The sequence below is a fragment of the Thunnus thynnus genome, chromosome 19 (genome assembly GCF_963924715.1).
Source record: "Thunnus thynnus chromosome 19, fThuThy2.1, whole genome shotgun sequence".
Classification (NCBI taxonomy): domain Eukaryota; kingdom Metazoa; phylum Chordata; class Actinopteri; order Scombriformes; family Scombridae; genus Thunnus; species Thunnus thynnus.
In genome coordinates, this window is record NC_089535.1 from 23,526,708 (window position 1) to 23,545,574 (window position 18,867).

Here is an 18,867-nt window from a genome sequence, read left to right on the forward strand (position 1 = left end):
GTTATGTGTCTGCTTTAAATAAAACTTTGTCACAATACTGTTCTGAAAAAAATCCAGACAAAGAAGCTGTCTGATAGCATCTTTATTTAAAGTCTTCATGTATATACACAATGTCAAGATAAAACCATATCAAATATTAGTAAACAGTACAAAAAAAACCCCATTAAAAAACAAAACTAACATAACCACAAATTCTGAGTAAAATTTCATAAAGTAATATTGATGAGTGTAACATTTTCTTACATCTTCCATGTGAATTTTTCATCCGGCATTAATGAATTCTTATCTCACAAATGAGTTTCTAAAACAAACATTTGTACTCATTTTGAAAGAACATCAACCTTATCTATTATGACAGGCTTTCATAACAAGATAAGGCTGGTGTTAATCTTAAGTGTTCTTGTCAGCAAATCTCATAAAAAGACCAAAACCTACAATGTATTAGTTCTTTTCTCAATACTTTTCGACTTCTCTACCCCAGAAGCAGGTCACTGATTCTCAATGAAGTCTGATTAATACGTGTTTGGGGCCATTTACAGCAGCAGGATGGTGTGCGTGGGATTGTCTCTAAATTAATTGCAGTGGCCATGTTGACTGTAATGACGGGACATGTCAGCCAGTACAGCAATGTGGCATGGTGACATGTTTTAAATCATTTTAGCACAACAATGAAGCTCTATGGCACAGAGGAATAATATCCATCAGGCTTTGGCTACACAGACAATACTTGTTAGTAGATTAATTCATTGTTGGTTTTGGTCTTTTCATGGAATTTGTTGACATTAAAGATAAGAATTCACATCACTTACTGTCTGAGTGAATGCCGAATGATCACATAAGTGATCTCAAGGCAGAGTTCTATAAATACAAACTCTGCCTGACAAAATGGACGAGACGCAACCACCAGGAATATCTGGTGAAACATTAGAGAGTAGCCGCTCAGTGATGGTGCTGTGAGCGTATGTATGTAACCACCTCTCTTCTATCTGGAACAGACTTACTGTAAAACAGTCAAAACTCAACTTGGCAGGTTAGAAGAAAACTTCCAAAGTCTAAGTTTACACAACATCTGACAGTGAGAGCTACAGCACATTAACACATTTATCTGTTATAGCAACACATAAAATATTCAGGAGTAACAGTAATGGTTTTTTGTATACCATAAAGAAAAATAAAAGAAATGAATCTCTCTCTCTCTCTCTCTCTCTATATATATATATATATTTCTGAATATATGAATATATAGGTACACTACGAAGTCACACAATAGATACTGATGCTCACATTACATTTACCAACACTCCTGGGCCGTGTTTCAGAAAGCGGGATTAGTGAAAACTCTTGACTTTGTTAACCCTGAGATGAGGAAAACTCTGGGTTTTCATTTCCAAAAAGAGAGCCAACTTAAATTCGAGGTCAGTTACCATGGTAACTGACTCTGTGAACCTAACCTGCTCGCTGGCAGGTTTTCTTCAACAAACCCTGAGTTTCATATCAAAGCGCATTCACTAGTGGAGGTTTACTGCATGTCCGAATCTAAATCTTACTGACACACGACGCATGCATTAATATCTCTATGTCTACTGAATTAAAATGGAGGCTCTGCCCTTTTATTCACCTGTTGCCATGGTGAATTGTAGTATCGGAGCTCCATTGATGATGGCTTTTTTCATTTATCACGCACGTGCTTAACTCAGAGTGACCATACTCAGAGTTGATTGAACTGACTCTAATCAGCTGTGCTGGAACTGAAAACGGAGGTTCAACTCAGAGTTCAGGGTTTGACTCAGAGTTTGTTGAACCCGCTTTCTGAAACAAGCCCCTGGCCTTTATGTGCCAAAAGGAGAAAACAAAACAAACAAACAACTACATGTCAGTTCTAGATAGATAAATGCAAAGATGTCAACTTTTTGGCTTGTTTACACCCAAAAAGAGCGCATGTCATAAAATACTAGAGGTAAATAAAGACTGCTATTTGAGGTTTCATTTGGAAATGCATAGAAACGTATTAGACTGTAAAATGAAGCCACGGCAGTACGTTAAGGCTTTTGGCTGAAAGGTTTGCGATAAGTTTCCTCCTAACAGTCTCTACTTCCTGCCTGCCTCTACTAAGCAGTGAAGCCAGACAAGGGGTGGACAAAATAACAAGTACACTGACAGTCCTACAGTACACATTGTTGTACCAGTAAAGCTGATTATGTTCACATTTTGTCCACCCTTCTAAATATTACATGTACTATGTGTGAATAGAAAGCATACTGTAAACATGTACAAGCAACATTGAGCCAATAAAAAAAAAACAAAAAAAACAAACAAAACTGTGGCTATCTCCTCCCAGCCACATTTTAGCTTGTAATCTGAGACAACAGCTTTGGCAACTGGAAAAAGGGTGTTTGTGTGTGTGTGTGTGTGTGTTTATGTTATTTACACGTCACTCTGGGCAATCCCTAGACTCTAAACAGGCTATTTAAAGACCACTGCATACCTCTCATGCTGGTTAGTATAGGCTAAAGTGTACCAAATGCAATCCTCCCTGATTACCATCTCATCCATCTCACGTCTCTCTGTATAAACAGTTCAGTCTGTTTACGCACCATTTCTACTGTATTTACAACTCATAACGTTGTAAAAAAGGCAAAGTGAGGATCTTCATACAAGTGTGTCAGTGTTTCTTTCTTGCACATTCATGAATAACACCAATAATTCAGTGAATACATGACATGGCACTGCGTAGATCTAAAAAGAACTATTTGTCAGGTTTTGAGGATTGCGAGCCTCAAAGTCCTTGTATGGATTTCATTTAAATATCTGTAAAATAATCACAGCACTACGATGCTGGCAGTGAATGCAGGAGTGCAACAATATCAGGAGATATTACATACTTAAGCACAAGGACGTACCTGTGTGAGTGTGAGTGTGTGTGTGTGTGAGTGTGTGTTTAGGTGTAAGGCCACATATCCAGCAGGCACTTTCCTTTAAAATGTTTGTAAAACCACTAATGAGAACTTTTAGGCTTCTACTGTAACAGTCAGGGAAATTTGCCTGATTTCCACATTTGTTGCATAAATAGAGGAAAAAAACTAAAATTGCAGTTACAACAGTTAAACCACCTGCTGCACTGTGGCCGTTTTGATTTAACTCTAAGTCACAATACCGAATCTAACAACAGTGAGCACCTGCTTTGGTCAGTTCTCAGTGGACACACCAAGCGGACTGCTATAGATTGTACAAGTCAGTTGCATTTCATTTTTTAACTTCTGCTCATCTGCTAAATCTCTCTAATTAATCTAAGATCATTTTTGCAATTAAATGACAATTTGGAACAAAGTAACCAAAGACCTGCTGGTGAGTAAATTTTGGTAATTTCGTTTTTTTCCTTTTTTTAGATGATAAATGTACTCGCAAGTGGAGAGCATACATGCATGTCAGCTGGCTGATTAGTCTTTACTGTGTGTTCAAGTGCAACTTCAAACAGAGGACTGAGGCTATAGTAAGAGCTTAATGGACAAAGGGGCAGCATATGTGTGTGTTAAGTGATACGTGTGAACGATGAGTCTCCTCAGTGTTTGATGAAGCCCTGCATCATCTCCAGTGGCAGCGGGAAAATGATGGTGGAGTTCTTCTCAGCTGCGATGGTGTTGAGGGTCTGAAGGTAGCGCAGCTGCAGGGCCGACGGAGACTCGGCAATCACCAGGGAGGCCTCCTTCAGCGCCCGCGATGCGTTCATCTCTCCCTCCGCAGCGATCACCTAGAGAAGAAAACGACAAAAAGAAAGAAAAGAAAAGGACAAGACAGAGGGTGAGAGATGTCTGTCAATCAACAACCTGAATGTGAGAAAGATCTATTGTTATGTACATGTTTGGTTACTAATTATGTTATAATACTTATGGAATGAGTACAGCCTGCAATACAATGTTTTTTTTATTATACATTTGTATTAATTTGTTGTGCATGTTTTTGTGTGTTGCTTGCAGCCACTTGTGTTGTTCTGCAGAAAGCTGAGAAGAAATTTCACTGTTTGTTATGTGGACTCACAAACTGAACCACAGTTTCAGCTCACATTAAAAGAAACTGGCATCTTCCTCTGAGGATCTGACATTCCCCTTTAAACAGAACGACGGGGCGGGTGAACCACCTTACCTTGGCTCTGGCCTCACGGGTGGCTTCGGCCTCGGCTGCCATGGCTCTCTGGAGCTGAAGGGGCAGCTTAACGTCTTTGATCTCCACCCGCTCCACCTTGATGCCCCAGTCATCTGTGGCGTCGTCCAGGGTGGACTGAGGAGAGAGAGACAAGTGGTCAACAATGTGTTTTCTGGAGACTCAGAGGAAATCACCTAATTTTATCTGTTTGACAGAAACTGACAACAAGCCAGTTTCAATTAACATGGTGATAATTTGCGGAGGTTAGAGTTCATTTCTATTTAAGTGCAGATTTTCCCAATAAGATTTGAATCAAAAAAAGTACATCTGTAACTGAATAACTCCAATAAGGCTGCAACTAATGATTATTTTCATTACTGATTAATCTGTTGATTATTTTCTCGATTCATTGATTAGTTGTTTGGTCTATGAAAATGGTGAAAAATGTCGATCACTTCTTCCCAAAGCCCAAGCTGACGTCCTCAAATTTCTTCTTTTGTCTTGACCAACAGTCCGCAACCCAAAGATATTCAGTTTACTGTCATAGAAGACAAGAGAAACCAGAAAATATTCACATTTGAGAAGCAGGAATCAAATTTGGACATTTTTTTCTTAAAATATTTATTTTTTAATCAGGCAATTAATTTAATGGTTGACAACTAATTCATTAATGGACTATTTATTCCTCGTTTGTAAAATCAAGATGAACCTGAACCCCCTCCTCTCCTTCTCTTTAAAAGCTGGACTGTCTTGCATTTTTCAAGTCTGTCCAGCAGATGGAGCTCAACAAGGCTTCATGCTTCTCTCATAAGGAAAGTGATGACAGTTAGATGGTGTAAAGGTGCGAAAGAAACCTTAATCAAATATGGCTGATGGCAGGTGCATGTAAAGCATACATCACACCACAACACACAACCCTAAAATTTCATGACACTGTGGCACAATACAACCAGTAACAGCATCATAGTGCTGCATTCATTTTATATTATTAATGCACAAATTTCAGCATTCAATCTACATTTATATTTCACATTAAGTTGCGGAAAACAAGCACTAAATGATGAGCAAGTGACAAATTACATCACTCATATTACCTTTTATACACTCTAAGTTCTATGAAGGATGTTTTCTGATCACCTTCTACATATTAAAGCCTTATCAGCAGAGAACAGACTGGTCGTGTTAAACTGACGAGCTTTGTTCTTGTTGTGTTTAATCAAATCAGACAAAGCCTCCTACTGTGAAAACAGAAATGAAACGTACGGGGGTATGCTTTGTGCTGCATGCGTTTGTAAATTCCACCGGCTTTATGTTTCTGCTGTGAGTAATCAAGGCTCTGAATGCAGCAGCAGTAGACTCGGTTGCTAACAGGTGCTGGAATTTAAGCAATTGAATCGCTATATTATATTTGTGCAGTAGCACCAGAGATATATCGCCTGTGTTATAACCTATATTTAAATGTACAGTATGTTGATGTCCTCGGTCTGTCAGTTCGAGCCCACTCTGAGCCAGATGATGGCGGTAATGCACAGTTTTGATGTTTGCAAACCTTCCGGAAAACCATATGAGAGGAGGAAGAGGTTTGACCATTTTTCCATTGTGTTTCAGTGGCGATAGTGAACTTTAGTGTTAAATATTGAACACATACAGCACATTTTACCATTAATGAATATCTACTGATCACTGACAAACCATCTGAATGTATGTATGTGCATCTAAAATAAATATTTAATCATCTACAGTAGCTAATTCTAATATTTGAATTCAAAGCAGCTGATAGACTTTCTATTGCAGTCTGTTATTTGATGCATTATGCAGCTGGCGAGGTGGCACTTTAATCCTCCATTCTGTTTTCTGTATGAGTCAGTCTGTGATATTAAAGTATCATATTATTGCCTACATTCGTTTTTACTGACGCTTCATTGTGCATTATTCAAGGGTTCAGCCCCCAAAACAAGCTCTACATCTAACAATCACAGGAGCATCAACATATTGACATAATGACTCAGAACTGTAGAAGGATTAGCATCAGTATTCAGGCTTTTATGCTCAGTCATATACAAGATCAAATTTTAGCAAAACAGATCATCAACAGTCTAATAGCCACAAAAATCAAATAAAGGGAGATCATCCATTAAAGTGATCTATATAGAATAAGACTGTAGAGATCTGCTGCTTGGTTCTGGGCAGGTAGTGTAAAGTGGACTGGACCACAACATCAGTCAGCCGGGTGCCACCACTTCCTGTATCTGTTGTTTCAAATTAAAAGCCCTCTAGTGTTTCATACACAGTCCAGCCATATACTAGGTTTTGACCTAGTCTTGTGTAGCAGAGTTTGTCATTGGTGCAGCTTTAACTTAAAGTCCCATCAACTCAAGTTTATTGTTCCTTCAGCTTCACTGTGCAGAATGATGTATGTGCAGAGTTTGACACTAGAAAGCTGTTTTCACATTCATCTGCTGAAAGGGGAAAGTTTCTCTGTGCTCATCGAAAGTCTCACTTTAAGGCAAACCTATAAACATGATTTCTGACATTGCAACCAGCTTGGAGGCAATCCTGGTCCAGTATTTAACTTACTTAAGTGTGATGTGGAAACATGAAACCTCCAGTGCACAAACACTGAAAACAGACTTATCAGTGAATTAGGAGACATCTTTGTCCAGCAGTTAAAGTTGAAATTAAAAATATTTGTATGTTCATTGATTGTGGATTTTTCAATGAAGGAGAAAGTGTGGATGCCATTTAAAGGATTATTAAAATATTACTGAAATTTTATGTCTTAAAACTAGGGTTGCCGTGGTGGTCGATGTTACCAGTGTTACACAGTGTTGGGACCTACACCAATTACATTACTTGCCCACCACCAATACCGTAGTTTTACTTTTTTCTATAGAAACAAACCCATTTATTTCATTTTCGCATATCAGCGTCCACGTTCATCAAATAAAAAAACTCCAATTTGTAAAGTATCAAGCGTGTTATATATACTTAGTTGGACAACAGACGCTACAATTATAACCTGACAGTGTCTGCTCCAGGAGCAGCAAAAAGTAGCAGAGTGAGATGTCTGTTCTCCGTCCTGCTGCTGTAAACAAACGGAACGCTAGCAGAAAGCGGGCAGCTGCCTTCATGTCTCTCCAGGTCTCAGTGCTTGTTTTCAGCAGCAACTCTGCCGCTCTCTGCCTGCTTAACCTGCTCTCGGTGTGTCTCTCCGGATGGCAGGCGAGTTGCTCTGGTTCTGGTTCTAAGCGGCGGGCATCCTCTGGCCACAGCCGCTGACCGCAGCAGCCTGAAGCCCGCCATCACTAACTCTTAAATAAGGGGAAGATCGAAACTAAAAATCAATCAAGATCAAAGTAAGCGCTCTACAGATGAGCGTCATTGACGGATATCTTTTTTTGTAAAATGTCCTGTGTAACCAGTAATACCGGTGTTGTCACGAGTTTATTAGTCGGTGGGAAGATTTCCTCACCATGGCATCCCTACTTAAAACATGTCTGATCTCGGGGATCTTCTAGCACAGCTAATTGATTTTAAATGTTAAATGTCTCCTCACTCTAAACACAAGAGCATGACGACTGTGGTAACAGGAAGTCCTATATGGAATATTAGACAAACTACTCTTACCAACATATTAACATTTCAAAATGTAAACCAACCACAGAAAGTATTCACAGACTAATCAATCCAGGAAGCATATTATTACTACCATATGTTTGACTAGAACACAATACCCGCTAACTCTGAATATAATCAATGAAGTAATACTCTACCTGCATGCTGTGTGCAATTTCTTCACGGTCAGACAGGATCTCTGCCAGGTTTTTGGTACCCAGGACGTTCCTCAGGGTGGTCTGGGCCAACAGCCGGGTAGCAGCATCCGCGTTAGTGATGTTAGCCACAGCCAGAGTAGCATTCTGGACCCGGTAGTACACCACGCCATCGACACTCACTGTCACAGAGTCTTTGGTCAAAACCTGCAAGTATGTCAGGAAATAAAAGGTAAAACTTGTTGGATGTCATGTATAGAGTGAATTACTGGTGTGCTGAACCAAGATTTTGCACAGTTATTTAGATGTTATTTGAATTTTGATGTTATGTGACATTAAACGTGTTTAATTAATCAGTAATTGTGCACGTCATACCTCTTGCGGTGGGATGTCGAAGGTGATGGTGCGCATGTCCACGTTAATAAAGCTGTCAGTGCACGGCAAGATGAAGAACAACCCTGCGGAATCACAAGAACGCAAATAGATTTAACAAAGACTAAAGCCAGTGTAAACACAATAATGAGGAAGCTTCTCCACAAATGTTTGAAAACACCGGGATGAATGAAATACTGGCGGCGGGCCAAGTCGAGCTCTCTTTATAAGACTGCAGCTGTGCTGACAGCCACGCAAAGCTGTGGATATCTACAGCTTTCATAAGCTTGTTTCAAGTCACAATGATTGAATTAGTGCATTAAACAATATTTGGCATTTGCCTGAGTGGAACAGACATGTGCTAGGTGTGCCATCATTTAGCAAACATGCATGCTACACCAGTTAGACACTGGTGGGATGCACTTCCTGTCAGTAAAATGTGCGTTTTAATGGTGAGACCACAATCTTCTGTGCAGGAAGACGACAGCAGTCTATCTGCAAGACGTTTCCAGCATTCTCAACAGTTATCTTTCCAACAAGTCAACAGTCCTCAGTCGCTCTCACGCAGACTCTGTAAGCAATCTTGTGATGCAGTGGAAAATTCCACTAACAAGAATCATAAAAAAAAAAGCTTCATGCACAAACATGTATCTTCAAGGCAGCAGAAAAGTGTATATAGATCAAAAACGTTCCACAAACACACCCTTTTCATTTTATGACCAATTTTTATCATACAAGCCTGTTTCTAAACTAAATATATGGGGAAACGGAGTTGCACTGAGGCTGGGGTTAAGGGGCATTACGGGAAACTAAATGCTGGATTCGACTTTGGCATTGGCTCCTCAGGAATGTGACTTTTGTTGGCAGAGAGCTATTATTACCCCACGCTGTCATAAACGGCTCCCCCCGGCACTCTGAGCAGTCACATTTTAGCATTTTGAGAGGACACTGCCTGGTTTTTAGATCCAGTTAAATCAAAGATAAAGAGACAGTGAGGTATGAGATGTATGCAAATGATACCTCGTGGGAGTCATGTGTTTGTTTTTAAACAAATACATTGCCTTTAAAAACACAAGTCGCACCACCAATAATAGGCTGATTAAGGAATTCAGACCTCCAACAGACATGTGCAGTAGCGTTAACATACATGTGCTTCTGGCTGTGTAGCATGCAACTTGGTTGACCTGGTTACGTGCTACATGGGGAAGCTGGGAACTGGAGCTGGGACATCCTGTTGTTGTCGTTATTATTATTGGGCTCACATATTTTCCCATTTTTAATTTGTACTAATGATTTGCTTTTTGTGTTCCTCGCCACCGGCAGGAAACGGATGGGAGGGAAAGTACTGACTGGGTGCTCACTTTCAGTTTTTAGGAGTGTGTAAGAGTCTGTGTATTCATACTGGGAGACGGGATAGAACCCTTTTTATACATAGTCCCCCAATTTTACCATACATACACATGACTACAAGACAACCACAGGAATTTTTATAGCCAAACACTAGAAGGATCCTGACTGGCTGAGTCAGTCACATGACCTCAATCTGACTAATTATGTGTTTCATAATTAAGACCAGACTGAAGACAAAAAGCTCCTGAAACAAACAAGCTCTAGGTTTTTATCGCTTGTCTAATATTTATGTTCTCCTAAAATTGAGGGGCCAGATTTTCTTTCATTGTGGATGTTAACAACCCTAAATTTACGTTGTAAGTCAGCACTTTAACCTCACAGTCACTGTTTCATGTCAAACTGAGTGTACTGGAGTACAGAGCCCAAAACAACAAACAACTAAATTTGTCACTGTAAATATCTCTGGTGACATCCCTGCATGCTGTATTTTGGCTGTTCTCTGTGAAGAAAACTGAAAAGCATTCAAGTAGTCATGTGATTCTACGTCATCATGGCTGCTGGGAAAATGAGTCATCAATCAGGAGTCTGACTGGCATTAAAGACCAAGGACCAGCAACATGAACGGAAGAGCTAGCGAGGTGGCCTTTTACTGTTGTTTGCAGCTGAGACATCAAACCCCACAATCTGTCTGACTTGTTTTATTTTGGTTTACAATATAAAATGCGAGTGAAAACCTTTTAGGAGAGCATACAACGCACCTTTATATTTAATGAGATATAAACCTAAACATGTGAAACAACTGGTCCTGACTGAGATATTTTAGTTTTAGAAGGTTCTTTCACTATGAAGCAGATATTACAGAGTTAAAAGTTAGATGCTTAAGTCCTGTTATCACATGATTTACTGGCTTTTCTGGGCTCTGCACCAAATTGTGTCTTGGTTTGTTTAGTGGCTTGGTTTATTGCCTAAACTGGTAAACAAAGTCCAGACAACAAACATGTTCCCAAACACGTACCTGCTTCAAACCAATGAAAATATCAAATGCTGAAGGAACTGAAGTAAATAATACACAATCAGCAGCAAAATGCCTCAGGAGCTGGCTAAAAAGTTATCCAGTGTATCACAGCCCATGTTTAAAGACATCATTTTCTGAAATTATTATTTATTTTAGTCCCATTTATTAAAAAATAAAAATATCAAATCTAACTGCAACCAAATCTAATCATATAAAATTGACTTTGAATGTATTCTATTGTTACAAATGTAAAGTATCTGTATATTTTAAGGAACTTAAATAAAACACGTTTGAAGTACATTTCAATGAAAGAACTGAGCATGTGGACGGAGTAGAGAAATATGCTGCTGTGTGGAATATTACAGATGGTTTCTGACCTGGTCCTTTGGCTCCTCCTCGCAAAATGCGTCCCAGGCGAAAGATAATGGCTCGCTCATACTCCTTCACAATCTGTGTGCAGAGACAAACCACGTAAAAGGCTTGTATAGGAGACTTCTCTTTCTCTTATCTGACAGTCCACATATATCCTGTAATTGGATATTGGGATGTGACTGTGGATGCTCGTTTTGAAAAGGCACTGAGCAATTAATCTGCTCAATGCAACGCATGCAAAACTATGGTTCACCAGCTTCTAAAGGCTGTTAAATAAATATACCTGATATAGTGGATGAGTTTCAAATTCCCAAAACACTGAATATAGAAAGTAGATCATCCTTAGTAATTTACTCTACTATACCAGGGAGTTTGGCTCGTAACGTGGTGGATAAACACTGAAATTGACCAGCAGCTGACCTTAATGCACATCCATATGGAGATGGGCAGGGTAACCAGCATGAGAAGGATGGAGAACCCCACCAACAGCCAGCCACACATGCCAATGTCCGTGTCTGCATTCTCCAAGGCTGGAGAAAAAGAAGACAAACACATGCACTGAAATCATTTCAACTGGTTCAAAGTGGTGGGAAATCGTTAATATGTACTGAATTCAGGACATTTTTCTTCCAATCCAGTCATGCGTCAGAGCAGCTTTATCTCTGAACATCCACCCTTTTGTAAATAAATATGGTTAGTAAGGTTTAATATCATCTCCACCCACATGTACACAGCAGTCTGTACACACCCCCACGCTTTTAGACATTTGTTAGGCTGAACACTATGGGATGAATATCATGTTTTGACACTGGTGTTTGGTGAAAACTCTGTGTTTGAAAGCTTAAAACCTAATAAAAAAGATTTTGCAAGATTGAAACAAAGTTTTGAATGCTTGCATAATGTTTTGATAGGCTGATAAAAAATTTTCAACTCTCTGCATACATTATTTTGTATTTCTTCACAGCTGCAGCTCTCTTTTTACAATGTTTCTCCAACACATTTTTCAGAGTTTCAAATTCGTCACTGTTCTCCCGGTGTATTTGTTTTTTTTTTTTAACCAGGCTTTCAAACACTGAGTATCAACCTTTCAAAGCTTTCTGTTTCAGTATCGAAACATGGCATGATGTTCATCCCCTAAAACGCTGGCAGCCCTGAATGCTACGTTCACTTCAGTCAGAACTTCATAATGTATTATTAATTCTGTATTATTTGCAAAGCTCTATGTAACACTGTTTTGAAAGGTTATTCTTTTATTATTATTATTAATGACGTGCAACCATTCAGTGGATGAGATATGTACCTTCAACATCACGTAAAGCATACCTGCTTGAACCTACAGACAAAGTTAGAGGTCAACACGCCTTTGAATGACTTTCAGTAACGTTACAATAACTAAATAAAAATCATACAAGGTTTACGTTTACTAATTGATGTTTAGCTTTACCCAGCTTCCATTATGTCAGTGGACTTAATGCCAATTCCACATAACAGCAACATCCCTACGTCACAAACATAATCAATACTGATTATCACTAAAAGAGATTAGTAGGTTATCAAACTATCTTAGGGTTTAACTCAGGTTTTGAAGTATCATGAAGCTGGCCCATTTCAAACTGGGATGAATCACCATGGCAACTTAAGCCGAACAGCTAACCTGCTAAGGAGCAGGTTAACTTCAGAAGATCAGATCATAACCTGTCAACACCCCGACTACTGACCAATCAGATCACTGGGGGGAGGGGGGGAGTCATCATTCCCACAGGATCCCGAAATTTCCACTCTGGTTTTAAAACAGAGCTTCTAAGAAACAGAGAGATCGTTGACAACACTAAACACATAATGATGATTTTAGCTGCAATTAACTTTATTTTATCCCCAGAGTGCCAGCTGACAGTGTGGATGATTTTACACTCTGATTCCATCACTGCAGCTCAGAATAACATGAGACAACTGTGTGATGATAACTGGAAATAAACACAAAGGATTGTCTTTTATTAGAACAATAATCCATACACTGTTAATTGACTCCCATGATTATAAATGCAACATTTGGGTCAGATAGACCTCATCAGTCAGGTAAATGTCCTCGACAATAGTCAGCTTCGTGATACTGGTTATCCAGGTCGGTAAATGTTAGGCTCAGTGAAGCGAGCTCACCCAAAGTGAATTTGCTTCATGATACACGCCTCTGGTCACACCCTGTGATTAGCGGTAATTGCGATTGATTTCAGCACTTGCTAGTTAGATTAGCTAGTTAGTCCTAAAGACAAGCAACGACCTGTTAACGTTACCTTGGTAAGTTGCAGGACAGGATTCCAGTGTTGTCTTCACTGAACAGATTTATAAGTAACCTCAAAGAAAGCCTACGGCTGCACAACCGTTAGCGTTAACCTAACCTAAGGGTTTAAGAACCAGCATTATTCTGCTCTGTCAATGGGAATATTTGATCTGCATAAGCACATTTACCGTCAAGACGACGTTTACGTTAACTAACGTTACGTTATCGATCGTTAGCCAACATTAACTTGTGAAGCGAACATGCTAATATTAGCAATAATTTAGCTCGCTTGCAGACATGAGTTAACCCTAACGTTTACTAGGACTGTTGCATCAAATTAAGTTACAAATCGAAGCTCATACTAGCTTTTGTGTTATCGTTAATGTAAAAGTCTAATAACTTAACATTCATGTCCCCTCTTTGCTAACGTTACAGTTATTAACTTAACTTATGATGCCCTGAGTGCCAGAAATAACGCTAAGCTAACACATTAATGAAGGTAGCAGACATTACGTTACCTGATTGACGTTCTCGTCTTTTACTTTCTCTCATTTTAAGATCTTCGTTGTATGGATCCATATTTAACGCTGTATGGAATATCTGGCGGTAGTAAAGAGAACCGTGTTGAACTTACAAAACCGAATGTCTGTATACTGCTGCTGAGGGGTGCTGTGGTGAGTTTACCCCGAACCTGGACTTGTAGGCGCTGTGACGCAGCACATAGTAGTTTTCAAGACTGTGGGTTAGCTCAGCATGTCAAGACAAACGACCAATTTTGCAGTGCTAAATCCAACGTTTGTCTTTTTTTAAATGCAGTCTTAAACTATCCTCGAATGTATATTTCCTAAACATCACACGAACTAATAAGCAAACATGTAGCTAGGGAGTAAGATGTACTATGATCTTATAGTGTTTTTGGATCATATTATATTATATACATGTAAGAAAACGTGCGGATTTTTTTTTATTTTTTTTTGGTAGCCTATCTAAAAAGTCATTAAGATAGACAAAACTGAAATTTGTCCATACTTAAGTGATGACAACTGAGCAAATTCCCTATTCAATTCAATTCAAATCAAAAATATTTTATCCATTTACACACATAATAAAAAGCAAGAATACAAATATGACAACGCTAGAAAGAGTTTAAATACACAAAAATTAATGGCAGTGGCTGATCTGTAGCTGGCCAACAATATCCAACACCACAGAGACACATATTACGTCAGAAGTGTCAAAGTGCAAGTGCATTTATCAGTCTATACACAGGGTATGCTGATGTAGATGTGTTGGAACACATTGGGAAAAGATGGTCAGTGGACTCTCACTAAAGATTATTTCTCAAGAAGTTTCCCAATATTAATGAGGGTGATGAAACCATCACCAGAAACGTCAAGCTCAGTGGATGGAGCTTTAGCATGTGTTTAAAAGGTTGAGATACTGAGATATTGAAAATAGCCTTCACTACACCAGTCACTAACATGATGGTCTAGGGTGAGGTCAGGGCCTCAGAGGTCATTTTTAAAGGCTTCCTCAGATATCATTGGTGCAGTGGGAAGAAAGCAGTCTTCTCAGTGTGACAGCTGGTATCTAAACTAGCAAGCACTTAAAACTAGCTAATCTTAGCTGGCTATTTATAAGCTACAGAGCCAAATTAGTTAACAGCTGAAAGCAGATTCCACTCTTATCTTCCATATTAACTTTATGTTATTCTTTCCATAAGTGCAAACCATACAAGTTCATGTTCAGCATTCAGCTGCATGACACCTGAACATGAGGTTGTTTATTGAGTCAATTCACAGGGCAATTTCTGACCACATTGTGCCTGCAACCTGGAGCCTGTTTCCATATAGTTGTTGAGAAAGTTGGGGAAAATTTAGAAATGTCAGCAAATATAGCAAATTATGAGCCTTTTAGTTTGTCACTTGACTTGTGGTGAGTACATAAAGAGCTTGGAATATTTGAAGTGGCTAAAATAAAAACATGTACAAGGAAGACGGTTTTTCCAAGACATCGGACAGCATTACACATACAGTATTTCAGGAAAGTGAAAGCAAAAAAGCAAAACAATGGGTATCTAAGTCATTATGGCGAGCATGGCATTTCTGGGAGGTAGTGGTGGAAAGTGTCACGGATTGTTGCTGTCATTATTCATTTCAAACTTAGAATTAATTAATTAATTTGAAATTTCTATGATTTTCCATTATTTATTCCATCTTATTTATTGTGTATATATATATATACACATATATATGTTGACTGAAAAAAAAATGAGTCCAAATATATTTAGCAACTTTGCAATCTTTTAACAAAATATGCATGTTCCTTTCAGTATTTTTTGAATTAATCAGATCAAGAAATCATAGTCAGATTAAAACACAAAAAAGTATTTGAATGAAAATCAAGCAATTTATGGCCACTGGTTAAAGTTATCGAAACAGTGGTCTGCACATATCTGTCTGGAAGACTGCTCCAAATCAAGCTGCCTACAAGCCAAATTCCAGGGCAGATTTTGCCCACCAAATACCAGTCACGCCTTTTTTTATCTGCTGAGAGTTATCATGCATTCTAGTTCATTTACTGTATCTCTTTATTCAGTTAATCCTTGTTATTTGGTTCACTTTGTCCTTTGTTTTCTTTCATGTCCTTTCTCTTTCAATGTAACTTGACATGTAGAACATGTTGAATAATTTGTATATACAGTGAAGTTGGAGTGTAAAGGAAGGTAAAGGCACCTAACTCAGTTTTGCTACTTTTCTATTGCTCTAAATTAAAATAGATTGTTATCAGACTAGAGCAAATTTGATGAATTAGGTATTTTCAAGAAAATAAACAGGCCAAGTGTCATTTAAATCACTAGACATCCCCACAGCACATGCAGCAAATGATGGAGATAAAAACGTTATCAAATACAACATTAGAAATTAAACAGGTTTGTAGTGTATTTATCAGTTGGGGTATTGCTACAGTGCCTTTTTTTGGACCTTGGTTGGTTGAGTTCAGGTGGTGGCCTGCACAGAAAATCCAGGCAATTCCAGTAAGTGATTATCCTGGGAAAGGGACGGTGGCTATGCATGTTGGAGTGGTCTAGAGCTCCATCCCATCTAATCCTCTTTTAATTAGGTTGAGGGAAAATGCGGGACCTCTCCTGGATTATTCACAGCACATTGACAAAGCACTAAGCTGGGACCAGTGTACAGGATTGGTGACCAGTGTGGCCAGTTAGGCACAGCGAGGACCCTCTCAAACGTGAAAAAATGCTCTCCCATCTCACTGCTGCTACCTGGACTTTGGCCTCCCTGGCTTTAAATCCAAAGTGCCTTTGGTCTCTGGTGAGCTGGGAGGATAAGTTACAGCATATGATTTGCTCATTTACAATCCTTCCCCCATTTTCCACTCTCACTTGATAGGCTACTGTATCTGCGGTCACACTTGCTCCCTATTATCCACCCTTTTTGCTAATCCTACAGGGTACTTTGCCCTCCTCGTTATCTCTCTCTGTCTCTAACTATCTCTCTTCACGCTCTGTCTGTCCATTTCTCTATCCCTCCTTCTTTCTTTGGACAATAATGGAGGTTCAGCCTCATGCTGATGGGGATTGAGGTGAACAAAAGAATCAATTAAGAGCCAAATAGTCTGTGTTGCCCACTCAGATCTTTGAAAATGTACAGGCGCGGCATAAGCCAGTTTATTGTATCACAGTACAAAGAAAAACAATAAATACCAGATTACATGTTATGTTATTACGGTGCTTCATGTCTACATGCAGAGGAATTTAAATGCGAGTGGCACATGTAAAGATACATTCATTCCTAGTTCAGTGCTATGTAAATGGTTGACTGTAATTGTTCTTAAAAAAGACAATTTTGGGTTCACAGATTTGCTCAAAGAACATCCACTGAGCATATAGAATCAAATCTCTGGTGCTAATCCTAGAATAAATAACATCAGTCTGTAAATGTGAAATCTGTCTTTTTTCTGTTGATTGGAGCAGTTGATGTCTGGTGACCACTAGAGGTCATTGAGGTGGTTCCAGTGAGCTCTCTGCTTGTGCTGTAACTATCTGCAGACAACAGCACTGAGTGATGAGTAAATAGAACTGATCTGGTATAATTAAACAAGTCTAATGACTCATTGCTCATTTGTTCATATTTTTATAACTGTATTGCATAATAGAAAGCATTTACAAACAGAAGCAGTGGCGTCATATTTATCTTACAGTCTGAGGAGTGTGACTCCTGTTCTTTGGAAAAACTAACAGCAATAGACTGACAGCAGGGATATGATGTTTGTTTGATATAAAATATATATGAGTGCTGTTCATTCTACCTAATGTGGTTATCACTCTATTTATTTGTAGTGTTTGTTTACTACAAATGGTGTGAGATGCATCGGTTCAGCTGATGCTGTGAAAATGTTTGTGGATTGATAACATGACTAGACAACAGTCAACATGTGAATTCATCATTTCTTCATGAATAATAAAATCACTGTCTAAGCCAGTCAGTAACAAATACAGCATACAGTATGACCTTGCACCACCCAGCTGTCTATTTCCCTACCAAGGCATCAGTTGTCATTTCGAGTGTTTGAATGCAGCAGCAATATGCTGCATTTGTCAATATCTCACCAGTCTTACCTCAGATTTTATGAATGGCACATAAATGAGTCAATAATAATTAGTGTTACTTTGACAACATGAGATCTAGATGTTGTGATGCATCATTTAACCAAGTTTTAGCAAAATCAAGCATTTCTCATCAAACAGAGACTGAAAATTGAAAATGTCATAATGGATGTATCAGAATGATCTCGACTAACAGATGGATGGTTGCCCCTGAGCTAAGCAGGCCTCACTGGAGACATTTAGCATCTGTGACACATCCACACTGAAACATCAAGATTTGATTGTGGTAATTTTACTGGCTGATCAGTCTGTGAGCAAATTATGTTTGTTGTGACTGACTGAAATTTACTAGGCTGACACTCCCCTATCATCCATCAGGGCATACTGCATGTCTTACTGACATGAGCCCATATAAACAATGAGATTAACGCCGAATTAGCACACAATTAGCATACAACTTTTTAAAGTCACCATTATATTGCTCATCTCATACTTTCATAAATAATATTTCTGATATTATAAGTCATACTCCTGAGAAACACATAAATCTGACTTATAGCACTTTCCCACAATAATGAGATAATCAGTTTAATGTATAATGGCATCTCATATATAAATAAGTCATATTATTTCTAGAAAAGTTCCATGTATAAATCGAGCTTAGTATCTCATTTAGTAAGAAATCTTACATAATGAAATTGGCAACTCTGTTATACTTGCCTTACTATCTCATAAATATGATATACTTAAGCTATTTAAGTGATGGCTAATCATGCATAACTACAACTTTAGTATATCATAATTAAATAATGTCATGGAAATGGATACCTACTTATTTATTTATTGTTTATTTTAACAGAGACAAGTGCATAGTGTGGACCGCTGCCACATACCACAGCAGTTATAGCCTCAGTTAGTTTGCAGCACCTGTCTCTAGTTGGGC

General features: G+C 38.7%; 1 protein-coding gene across 2 annotated transcripts; it reads right to left on the minus strand.

Moving 5' to 3' along the window:
* Positions 1–62: 62 nt before the first annotated feature.
* stom (stomatin) lies at positions 63–13,991 on the minus strand. Of its 2 annotated transcripts, XM_067574675.1 has the most exons (8): positions 13,816–13,991; positions 12,320–12,352; positions 11,440–11,549; positions 11,025–11,097; positions 8,286–8,368; positions 7,914–8,117; positions 4,141–4,275; positions 63–3,748 (listed from the first exon to the last, which is right to left on the minus strand). In XM_067574675.1, exons 1-8 carry the CDS (start codon positions 13,874–13,876, stop codon positions 3,560–3,562), a joined length of 888 nt encoding a protein of 295 aa, XP_067430776.1. In that variant the 5' UTR covers positions 13,877–13,991; the 3' UTR covers positions 63–3,559. The 2 variants fall into 2 exon arrangements, with proteins under 2 accessions (XP_067430776.1, XP_067430777.1); XM_067574676.1 differs by lacking the exon at positions 12,320–12,352 and having other exon boundaries at positions 13,816–13,989.
* Between the last annotated feature and the right edge of the window lie 4,876 nt (positions 13,992–18,867).

Bases quoted from the DNA above. Each gene is read 5' to 3' on its own strand.
- stom (XM_067574675.1), bottom strand. From the start codon at position 13,876: ATGGATCCATACAACGAAGATCTTAAAATGAGAGAAAGTAAAAGACGA. The intron at 12,353-13,815 runs GTAACGTAATGT...CTTTGTCTGTAG, and splicing joins AAGACGAGAACGTCAATCAG to GTTCAAGCAGGTATGCTTTA. The intron at 8,118-8,285 runs GTATGACGTGCA...ACATACTTGCAG, and splicing joins TCGACATCCCACCGCAAGAG to GTTTTGACCAAAGACTCTGT.